This window comes from Ursus americanus, chromosome 3 (assembly GCF_024610735.1).
Source record: "Ursus americanus isolate L20-20 chromosome 3, mUrsAme1.1.p, whole genome shotgun sequence".
Classification (NCBI taxonomy): domain Eukaryota; kingdom Metazoa; phylum Chordata; class Mammalia; order Carnivora; family Ursidae; genus Ursus; species Ursus americanus.
Window position 1 is genome coordinate 75584317 of NC_142129.1, and position 12409 is coordinate 75596725.

The 12409-nt window shown below is 35.3% G+C and overlaps 1 protein-coding gene across 2 annotated transcripts in view; it reads left to right on the plus strand.

The window, feature by feature from the left end:
- Nucleotides 1-12409, plus strand: part of SEMA3D (semaphorin 3D) — a 200253-nt gene that overhangs the window by 83486 nt on the left and 104358 nt on the right. For both annotated transcript variants that reach the window (XM_087861124.1, XM_045793364.2), the window contains exon 3: nt 8885-9045. In XM_087861124.1, coding sequence (XP_087717250.1) covers nt 8885-9045 — 161 coding nt within the window. The remainder of the gene's footprint in view (nt 1-8884; nt 9046-12409) is intronic.

The window sequence follows — 12409 nt, forward strand, 5'->3', positions numbered from 1 at the left end:
AACATTATTTCATTGCTTATGCCCTATGAATATGGCCTGAAATTCAGGAAAACAGTATTCTAAGAGTGTATTTTTAATCTCCCTCTTGGAAGTCTGTGTGCATATTTTAATGCAGATTTTCTGCACACCTTTACCAGGAATATCTTCCTTGAGCATGTGAAGAGAGGACCTTTTCTGGAGAAAACCTAGAGAAAAATTCTACTGGTAATTGACATCAGTTTGTTGGGAATGAAAAGCAAAACTAAAATTTTCTTGAATCAATGGAAATTAAATTTTAGATCAGATGTCACACTGAGTGCCCAGCATGATAAATGAAAAACAGCAACAAAAACAAATAAAACCCAAGACATACTCAGTCCAATTATTTTAAACTTATTTAAAAAAAATAAGGGTAAATTAGAGGCATTTTTACACATGGAAAGTTTCAAAAATTTAAGTCTCAGTCACCCTTTCTTAGGAAGCTTCTGGAGATGTGCTCACCAAAATTAAGAAAATAAATCAAGGAGAAAGACCCAGGATCTAGGAAAGATGGAATTCATAATAGAAGAGAGGTAGAAAGAAGTTTGAGAAAGCTGTCCCTCAGGTGAGACAACAGCCAATCCAGTTTGTAGGTAGAAGGAGAAAGGGCCCAGTAGAGATGTCTCCAGGAGAAAAACAAAAAACAATCTGCCAGAATTTCATATGAAAATTTTATGGAGGCACTTTTCAGAAAGTATGGAAAGATTCGATTATGATTTTTTTTATGTTATTTTTTAAAAAGATTTTATTTATTTATTTGAGAGAAAGTGCACAAGCTGTGGGGGAGAGGAAGAAGTAGGCTCCCTGTAGGGAGCCCAACTCAGGGTTCAGTCCCAGGGTCCTGGGATCATGACCTGAGCCAAAGGCAGATGGCCAACCGGCTGAGCCATCCAGGCATCCCTGATCATGATTTTAAAACTAAGCAATGTCACAACTGGGAAGTTATTAATAAAAGCAACAGCTTTTTTCAAGAAAGAAAGTATAATTAATTAGAAAACTACTTTTCTCAGTAAGGAAGAATATTTACATTGTGATAATAATGGAATCTCTGAATACAGCTTTCATAAAAATGGGCGTGTTATGTTAGGAGCTTGGTTGAAGGGAAAGAATTGGAATCAAAAAGCTAAAATTCTCAACTTCTGTAAATGGAAATTCAATGAAAATGTCTGAAAATAATGTTTTAAAAGATAGTAGTATATTCATACTATTTAGAATTATGAAAAGGAATGGAAAGTAAACTACTAAATGTGTTATTATGGAGACTAGATTGGAGGTGGACAGAGGAGGAGACAGATGCCTTACATATACCTTTTAATGTTACTTTTTGGTATGCATATAGTTAATTTTGATGAATAGAATTAATTTTAAAAAGTAATGTTATAGAATATTGTCCTTTTTAAAAGTTATTCTCAGAGCTCTTTGCTCTGTACATTCAATTGTCGTGATCTTAGCTTAAGAAATTATTTGTTCTCTTGTATTTGTCTTTCTATTTAGAATCCATAGTATTTTAAGGTATGCTCCTCTGATTTTGTAAAAATTAAATTTACTTACTTGATTGAAACAGAGCAATACCAATCCATATTCATTTGTGACATCGTGTCTTGATTTTAAACATTCCTTGAAATTTGAAAAACAAGAAAATCTCAAGACCTTGAAGGGAGTTAAGAAAATAATTGTCAAAGTACAATCAGTCTTCCCGGGATTATCCTGTCAACTACTTCTGGGGAAGTTTATTCTATTATGACCTTGTTTTTCTGGAAATGTACTAGGTACTTACAATGTTAGCCTTTTTTTATAGGTCAATGGGAAAAATTATCATAGCAAAGCTTTTGAGAATTTAAAAGGACTTATTCAAAGGAAGAATTTAAAAGAACTCATAATCATAAATTATGAATCTCACGTGTGATGGATTATATAAAGCATCTGCTATTGAAAGCTAGCCAAATGTGAATAAACCTGTGATTTAAAAGCATGGATGTCGATGGAAATGTGACAGCATAAAATTGCCACACTCTGCTGCACATCCTGTCCTGGCAAGAACAAAGCTCTGATGATATAATAGGCTTTATTTGTTTCTAATTTATGTTTCCCTACATGGGACCATCTGATTTATTATTGACATAGATAACATTCTAATACCTAATGAGCAGAATGATCTTCAACATTCCATTGCAGAAGAGCAAATGAAAATCTGATTTTTTTTTTTTGAAGGAGGAAAATAGGGCTGGACTTCTCACTTAGGAAAGTATAAAAATAATCAAATACCTATAATTTTGAAGTAGTCTTTTGTAAGAATTTTAGGTTTGAATAATATTTTTTCTTTATATGTTTGATATTGTTTGAGCAGTTAGCTATGGAGACTGAGTGTACATAAATAGAGAATAATTTGTATTTTTGATAGGTGGAAGTGAGCTATCTTGGTAACCAAAATCTTTTCATATGATCTCAAGCCCCAGAAAACCAATTGAAAGTCAGGTGGGGCCAATTTAAGATGAGTTAAATTTCCAAAGTTTGATTCCAAGACAGAATCCATGTCTTTCCTTGGACCAAATGCTGAGGAAGCAAATACAAGTTCACAGAGAGCCAGAAGAACTCAGTGAGCCACAACATTAGGGACTAATTTTCATTTTGGAATGAATAGCTAGCTCCCTTTACTCAACTCCTGACGCAAACTGAGAACAGGCTTTTTGGGGGGAATGGTTTGGTAGCCAAAACATTTCTGGAAACTATGGGAAGAAGGAATTCCATAGAAGGAATCTTTAGATACTAACAGTCAGCATGAAAGCCCTGGGGATTCAGAGATGAAGGGAGGTAAGCTGAATTTATGGGGAAAACAGGACTAAAAACTCCTTTACTTCTTTACTTAGACAGCTTTTCAAAGAACACACTGGAGAGGTGACCATATTTCAAGAAACCTCAGAACAGCCTTACTGATATAATGGTGATTTCCTTTTAGGAAAAATAGGAGTGGGTGTGGTGAGGATTTGTGCTGAATATCTTAAGATGGTAGGGGAAAGTGATCGGATTTTGATCTGGGTCCATTTTCAGTTGGAAGCTTTCTCTGCTAAGGAATTCTATACCTTAGATTGGAGTAGATTAGAAATTGACTTTCCTCAAAGGTGATTTTCTTTTTACCCCCATGAGGTTCTGCCTTTAATAGCTTTGATTATTCTTCTTAAAAAAAAAATCTGTTATGTGTTCTTCTTTAAAGGATGTGGGAAGCCATTTTTTAGCTATATAGTCTTCTCGTGAGAGAAACTGTCAACTCCACCCACTTCAGGATTTCTGGCAATAAATGTGATTTCAAGGGTATGGGATCTTATTCACTCAACAGTGAAACATTGAGGAAGTCTGTGTTGCTTAATCCTAAATTTATTAGATTCAAAGTGACTAACCACTCCCTTCCTTTCTGGGGTGAAGAGGAAGAATGTAGACCATCAGGTCAAATGTTCTTCAGACTGAATGAACAATTGTATTAAGGGACACTAAAAGGGAGATACAAAGAATTCTTTTAAGAACAAATGTTTATTTCAAATAGGAGCAGGGATTATGGGATTGGTAGCCTTCCCCTCATAGAGGGGCATCTGGCTGTGAGTGAGGAGTTTCATTGTTGCTGAGCTTCACCATTAAGAGCAAATTGGTTTTGTGAAGCCCACATAACCCTTCTGGACCTCACTGCATTGGTAACATGTGAGTCCAACAAGGATTATTAATAGAATGAATTTCCTTTTAGTTGGAATTTCTTTATGCTATATTTCCGTTCTTCCAAAGGTAGAGGCAATCTGCTCCAAGGAACAGAGCAATGCCCAGGAATAGATATGTGAATGAGAGTTTTTACTTGATACTGCCTTAATTTTACCAAAGTTAGGCATAAGGTTCTAATTGCCATAGAACTCGATTATTGGAAGGAGCTTAGAGACCATTTGGTGTCTCTACCCACACATAATTATGAGAGAACTGAAGTGGCATTATTTGGCTTGCTAAAAGAAATGCACATGGGAATTTCCATTTTACTAGTAAAGATATTTAACGGTCTATGACTTTAAGTACTACTCTCTGTCACAAGCATATTTTCTTTATTGTTATGGATGAGCATTTTCTCTGCACTAGGCTGTCAGATCATGAGAGTGGAACTTGCTATCAGAGTCTTTGCAACACGTGCAGAGTACCTGGTGATCTTAGGTGAGTCAGTTGTTTGCCTTCAAAGTCAAGTTTTATAAAGGTAGTGACTCACTTTTTTTGTTCTAGAATGAGAAATTATTCTAAATACGGTCATTACAGTTTCTGTGACTTTTGGAGAGGTACCAGGAGATGTTGATGAAGAAGACTCTGGACATATCCTTCAGAAAAATGCACACGCATAGGAAAAATCATGTTGTTTATAGGGTTTTTGATCTTCAGAACCATCCTGTTGCTGTGCAATGGTTCATCGATCACGGAGCATGAACACTTTTTGTCATCATTTGATTAAAATCCATCATGGGAATGATTTCCATATTTACCCTAGTGGAATAAATTAATAATCTTTGTTTCATTTATTTCAGAAATAATCATCTTGTAGCTTTTCCAAAAGTATATTGCTAGACCAAGAGTGGGAATTTGAGGGCCTGGGACATTGAATGACACTGCAAACTGAGAATGAGGTAATAGAACAATGAATTGTTAAAAGAACAGTTAGAAGGAGTGATTATGGTGGATTAGGTCAAAGGTTTAGGTAGATAGAACAAAGAATACATTTAGGACCTAGAGGTAAATGCTGCTGTCATCTGAGGAGAGGTGAGGCTGGCTGAGTGTGTACAGAGCAGGCCTCCTCTGAATGGCATGTGTGAAGCAACATGCGCACCCCACTGTCCAGAGTTTCTGTTCAAAAGAATTCTAAACTGTGGACAGTCTTAAAAATTACATGTCTGAGAGTTGCCAGTTTAGGAGAAGAAATAAATAAAGCTCTGAAATATATTGCCAAATTTTTAGTCTTTAACATTCATGAGTTTTCAGCCTGCAGAGCCAGCATGCATTTGTGCCTCCAGAAATCCTGGGAGTATGTTAGCTTTAGGTGTGAAGATGGCAGACTCTGGACTTAACTCCCTCCCCACCCCCACCCTGGTTGAGTTTTTTTTTTTTTTTTTTTTTTTTTTTTTTCCCCTGGGCTTTAGTTGATGATCCTGTGGAAACAAAAATGACTTTGCTTGGTTTGGCAGAAAGGCAAGAAAGATAAGCTGCTTGGGGAAGAAGGAACCTGTTCCAATCCCTGTCCCAAGGTCTTTTCAAAATGTATGCGTCAGCCTGAGAAATTTTCATATGTAATGCCTAAGTCTAATTATTTAGTTTGGCTACAAAGGATTGGCGAAGCATGCTTTAATCGTTTTGATGCTAACATTGTCACAAGGCAACATTAAATCATTTTGAAATGATAATACTTTACGTTAGTCACTATTTTCTCAGCTGTTTTTCCTTGTCACATTTGAAACTAAACCCAATAGAATTGGTTATAAAAGAAAGAAAACAAATGACTACCTCTACTTTATTTTCCTGGTGGTACCAGTAGAAACAGCAAATGAGATGCGAGATTCTTAAACATCTTTCTCCCTTCATTGGCATTGCCGTTCGTAATTCAGGGACTTACCATCTTTCAGAAACTTCTGGGTTGTCTCCTTGCTCCCACTCTTCCAGTTCTCATCCATCCTGAACACTGCAGCCAGACTTTTTTTCCAACACTCAGTTAAAATCTTTGTCACTTTTCCGTGTAATATATTTGAGTGGCTTCCGGTTACCGAAATGATAACCAAACTCCCCAGCGTGCCATTTTCAGCTCTGATTATCTGGAGGCTGCCTTGATGTCCAGCCTCACATATTCTGTATGTTCTAGCCTACTGAACTATACTTCAATTCCACAAATATTAATAAGTACTTAATTTGTCTCCAAGACACTGAGCTAGTGCTGTGGATTCAAAGATAAATTAGACATAGTCTTTGTGCTGAAGGAGCTCACACTGCAGAGTAGAAGACATATTAAAAATGCAGTGTGTGAGGGCACCTGGGTGGCTCAGTCAGTTAAGTGTCTGCTTTGTCCTGGGATCGAGCTCCACATCGGGCTCCCTGCTCAGCGGCAGCCTGCTTCTCCCTCTCCCTCTGCCCCTCTCCCTGCTCTTTTTCTCTCTCTCTCAAATAAATAAAATCTTAAAAAAAAAATTTTTAAATGCAGTGTGTGAGTGTGACGTATGATGATATATGCCCTTGTACGTTTCTGTGTTCTTCTGCCCTGAATAAACTTTTCTTTATATCTTTCCTGTAAAGCTTCCATTTGTCCTTCAATACTGTGGTCAATAATCATCTTTTTTTATATGGTGATGCACAATTACTTGAAAGATTTCTTTTGTGTATACTTGTATTAGGATTTATTTCACTTATATTGTATTTTGTATATGTATCTGTTTATGGATTGATCTGTGAGCCCTTTGAAGGCAGAGCTTAGTCATGACCACAACCTTAACCACATGCTCAATACCTAACACGTAATAGATTCTTATAAATATTTGTGGACTGAATAGCTTTTTTTTTTTTTAAGTAGGCTCCATGCAAGTGTGGAGCCCAATGTGAGGCTTGAACTCACGACCCTGAGATCAAGACCTGAGCTGACATCAAGAGTCGGACACTTAGCTGACTAAGCCACCCAGGCGCCCCCTGAATAGCTTTTTATTTTTTATTTTTTATTTTTATTTTTTTTAAAGATTTTATTTATTTATTCGACAGAGATAGAGACAGCCAGCGAGAGAGGGAACACAAGCAGGGGGAGTGGGAGAGGAAGAAGCAGGTTCATAGCGGAAGAGCCTGATGTGGGGCTCGATCCCATAACGCCGGGATCACGCCCTGAGCCGAAGGCAGACGCTTAACCGCTGTGCCACCCAGGCGCCCCCCTGAATAGCTTTTTAATATTAGTCCAGTATTATTAAAAAAATACAGAGAAGTTCTCATCTTCACAACTCAGGTTTAATGGAAGACAGGATAACGTTCTTCTTTGCTAGAACTTACTTTGCCCAAACTGGAATTTAATAATCATACTCAAAGTAACAGTTAATATTTATTGAACTTTTCCTATCTTCAAGCTGTTGTTTTAAGAACCTTATATAAATTATTTCCTTAGTCATCCTAACAATTATAAGAGTTGGCAAATACAATGACTTCCTTTTTATAGATTTTGTAGAAAGTTTAAAAAATACATCATCATGATTGTAACAGCTGATAATTGTATAGCATTTACTGTGTGCCAGGCACTGTTCTATTGCTGATCATATATTAAGTCCTTTATTCCTCACACCTCCATGATTTATTAATAGTTTATATTATTCTTTCCTCAGTTCTGCATTATAGTTAGTATGAAATGTTTATTAGATATGAGTCCTACAAAAATAAGCTTACTGTATTTGGAGATGCTAGAAAATATTGTTCCATGTGTCGCTGGTCTGAAAAGCTATTAAAGTTATATCTAGCTTAATAGAAAATAATTAGTGTAGAGTTCAGACTTCTATCCAGTATACATAAAGCATGATTCATAAACATTAATAAGACCACACTCACCTGAGAATTCAGATAGTATCATATTTTCTTCAGCATACAGCCTTTTGCTTTGTCAAAACTAAGATCAAAATCTGTCTTGCTGAATAAGGGAAATAACATTTAACCATTGTAAATTAGAAAAAAGAGTGAAGGGAACTCTCAAACTATGAAATAATAATAAAGCCTGCAGTGGATGTATGGGATATATAGGCTTTAAATTTCAAAGACTCAGAGATGCCTTTTATAGAGGTTAAAAACTGCCATGAAACATTTTAGAAGTGTCTTGGTAACTATTTCTGAGACATTGTCTCTTTACATTTTTCTCATCGATTAATAATGACCACTTGAAAATAATGATTTAGTTTTAAAGTCCAGTAACACCTAATGGACTTTAATAAGTAGTAAGTGATATTATTACTTTATGGTATTTAATAAGTTACAGAAAATGAGACAGTATGACAAGTATTTGAGGCAAAATCTATTGAAAAGATTTGGGTTTCTATAAACCCAGACCTAAGTTTAAATAGGAGTCTGTCCACATTGCAATTATGAATGAAAAAAAGAATTAGGACGTACAGACAAGTGTCAAAGAGAAATGGAGACTGGGACTGAGATTATATTATCAGCTTTACCACAACTTGATGTTTTGACTTTAGGGCATGTGGCTTCACCTTGGAGGAATTAAATACCTTCATTGATAAAATCACGAATTTGTATTAATTGATTTTCAAGGTCCCTTCCTACTTTACAATTTTGATCCCATCACTGGGATCATATATCTTTCAGAATCCATTTTCTTGGATTTGGCTTCTTAGTTTACTTCCTGAATACATGAACTAGGAACAGTATCATCCTCCAAACACAGTCATGAGTCTTAACCTTATCTAAAGTAGGAGGTGAAGAAATGCTCTGAGGTTTATCACATACTTAGTCTGAGGCTTACTTTGCATAAATTGATTGATTTAAACCAGTTTGCAAATGTACTGTAGATTGAAGCTTTAATTTATAACTTAAGAAGGTGACTAAAGTTGTGAAATATTTTGCATTTAATTGTTTTGATACTCATTTTAGTATTTTGCATTTTTTCATACGTAAGATCAATATTGTGTCAAGAAAATACAGATTTCATAAATCACATTGATTTCTAAATGAGTGTGTGCTTAAAACTGCATATTGTTTGCTTTTATCTAAATTGGAGCATTTGTGCTGTATATATTCATTTATAGAGTACAAAAATGTATTTATTGAGCCAAATAAATATTTTGCTAATTAAATTTTTCTTTCTTTCTATTCCACTTTTATTTTCCCATAGACTTGCTGCTTTCAAATAGCTGCATTCCCTTTTTGGGTTCATCAGAAGGACTGGATTTCCAAACCATTCTGTTGGATGAGGAGAGGGGCAGGCTACTTGTAGGAGCCAAGGACCACATCTTCCTGCTCAGTCTGGTTGACTTAAACAAAAATTTTAAGAAGGTCAGTTTATTTATATGTAGTTGACTGAATATGCATTTATCTTCATCCATGCCTTTCTTCTCTTTTGTTTTAAGTGACTCAGCGTCAAATGCACTAGGTCATTTTCATGTCCAAAAAGAATATATTAAAAGAACACCTCGCTTCAGATACACCTTTTGGATTTTTCTGTATTTAAGTACATATACATGTTCTCTGTTAAGAGTGAATAAGCATAGTGATAAAACCTATGATGATATGAATGAAAGGGATTATACGAGAGAAATGCAATGGTTTAGATTGAGAATCTGGCAAATGAGTTATTTATCAATAATTAACATTTATATCTATAGCAACTATTGTAAAATTAAGTTTTTATTAACTTAAAGTTATCAAATAACCATATTTTATTTTATTTTATTTTTAAAGATTTTATTTATTTATTCGACAGAGATAGAGACAGCCAGTGAGAGAGGGAACACAAGCAGGGGGAGTGGGAGAGGAAGAAGCAGGCTCATAGCGGAGGAGCCTGATGTGGGGCTCGATCCCATAATGCCGGGATCACGCCCTGAGCCAAAGGCAGATGCTTAATCGCTGTGCCACCCAGGTGCCCCAAATAACCATATTTTAAATTGACAGTGTGACTGTGGTGGTATTTTAACACCATACTGGTTTTTTCTTCACACTCTTTTATTTTAACTGAACAGTTTTCTCCTATGGCTCAATCACACTCAGAGGGTGATTAGTAATACTCCCAACTATGGGCTCATGAAGAATAATCTACCAGTAAAAAAATATATATATGCTAGTTACTGAAAAAACAAAAGGCAACTTCTGCTGTGCTTTACATTTTCAGTTAGCAACACGATACCCAAAGGAAAGAGTGCCACACTTTAGGCCTTATGAATTATGATCAGCTGCTACTTTAGCAAATACCAATATCTGTGCAAGCCAAGATGGACGCCAAGACTGGAAGGGATTGAATGACTGATGAAAAGACATAATACATGACCCATTCTACATCTATGAGACAGATTGTTTTTCTGTCTCTCTTTTTTCAGAAGTATTGCAAAAAAAAAAAAATCCTAGGAGCCATTACAGGATTTCAGGTCAATAGTCTCCAATACAAAATTAATGGAGAATTCTTTCCATTCATAAAGAGCTGTTTATAAGTCATCATAGGACTTTGAAGTTTCAAATAGCTTTCACCTACAATGACCACTTTAACTTAAACCTCTAATTTTGAAATGCTTTAATAACTAAATATTCATTGCTCAGTTATTTGAATATCATCAGGACTAAGGGCTGTAGTCTACATAGGAAAAATATTTATCTCCATATGTGTTAATATTGCTTTCTTAATGCCTGCATCAGAAACGATGTGTTTTTTTTTTTGCCTTATAATAATTTAATTTTTAAGTAATCCTTCTGTCCATTTTTGAGGTCCACCAAAAGAAAAGGAGATATCTCTTATGAATGCTCAGACTTGATAAAGAAATAGTCTTTGGATGCAAATGTACATGCATGTATTAGATGTTTCTAGAAGAAAGTGTGAGGGTAAAATATTGCCAGTAGTTGTTCTTGACTTGTGATAATCCAAATACACTTACAAACTCATAAGATTATTTTCTTAAAAAAATATTGTGCAGCTTGATAAGCAGTGAATTATGTGCTAGAATTCGAAAAGCTTACCTTCATTCTGCCATTATAGTTCCATTCCATGTACTTTTAAGGGTACATTTTTTCCTTAGTAATTTTTTAAAAAAGTATTTGTATCAGAGAGCCTATTGATGGTGTCAACTAATATCTCAATCATCAGTAAATATCTCAGGAGATAACTCCTTTTATGAAAGCCACCAAGGAAAATCTTAGTTTCACAGTTTTGCTTTAAGAGCTGCTACATAGCTAACAAAGCATTTTTCCAAATATGTCTCAGTTTTAGTATAATAACAAAAAGCAATTCATACTTTTAAGGGAATTTGTTCTTGTGCTATTCTCTGCCTTCAGGGATTAGAAGAAAAAGTTCATTTATCTGAAATGAGTGTATTAGATCATTGCTTAAAATAAATTCTGATAACATAACTTCCTTCTGTGACTATTTTAAGCAAATCTCTCTTTGGCTGCATTCCATCCTTGAAATGTGCTAATATTTAATAAAATAAATGTTTATGAAATATTGATTTCCCTTATGATGTTATTGAAATAAATGGTTATTTGAACACATTGTAAAATTAGGGTCTGTACTAGAGATTTTCTGCCCAACTGATATTCCTTTGTCTTTATAAAATGTATAATTCATGAAGAGGTTAGGTATACAAAGGAGATAATTTATGTTTATGTAGGTATCCACATTGAAAATTTATATAAATCACTCCAGTGCTAAAAGGTACTTCACAGTAGCAAGTTTAAGTGTCAAGATGGAGTGCTTTAGCAGTGTTTAGACCTACGTGGTTTGCATTGGCTCTATGCCCTTCGGCAAAAATCCAAACTTCTCTGTGGAAGAAACCACACATGTTGGGACTCTGTGGGCCTGAAGGATGTCCTTTGTACTCTCTAGACTTAGAGCAATCTACAACACGTAATTGAGTTAGGAGTGACTGGTTGGGGATGTTTTCCTCTGGCAAATTAAAAAAAAAAAAATCTTTAGAAAGTATTCCATTGAAGTGTCAAAATTTAGGATATATGTTTACTTAAAAGTGTTTGTACAAACAAGGATGTGCCTATTGAAAAATGGCCAGGATTACTTCATATTTGCCACAGGCCTTTAGTGTGGAATCACCAGAATTATAGCAACATCATTTACCAAATGAATTCAGTAACAAATATTTGGAAATATCCTTCGTATTATCTTGACTCCGTTCAAACGAGATTTTGAGTCGTCTACAATGAATGGTACAGGTGTATGCTCAATAAGCTTTGATGAGTAAGTGAATGTAGAGGAAGAGAGTTAAAAATTAAACCTTTCAGGACATTTCTACTCTCTAGAAAGTAAAATTTAAGTACACCAAGTGGTTTGTGTTGTGTTTTGGGGTGTTGTTTTGTTTTGTTGTTGTTGTTGTTTTGTTATTGTTTAGATTAAAGGAATAAGATTCTGATCTTTTCTTGAGAGAAAGGACAATTTCTTCGGGATTTAATAGCCTTAGGGGCAAGTGTAAGCACACATGGGATAGGATACCTCTCACTTCAAGTAGGCTTTTCTACCGTTGGTCCATAAGTCCTCTCTCTTCAGCTAGGGAATACTCTGTGGATCCCTCCATGGGACAGGTTCAGGATAGATAATGCACATTCATTGGACATTTCCTTTTCCAATACGAGACCAAAATGGAATAATCAGAACCAGCCCAATGTGAGATCCCATTCCAATTGAAGGACCTGGATCTGGAACCAT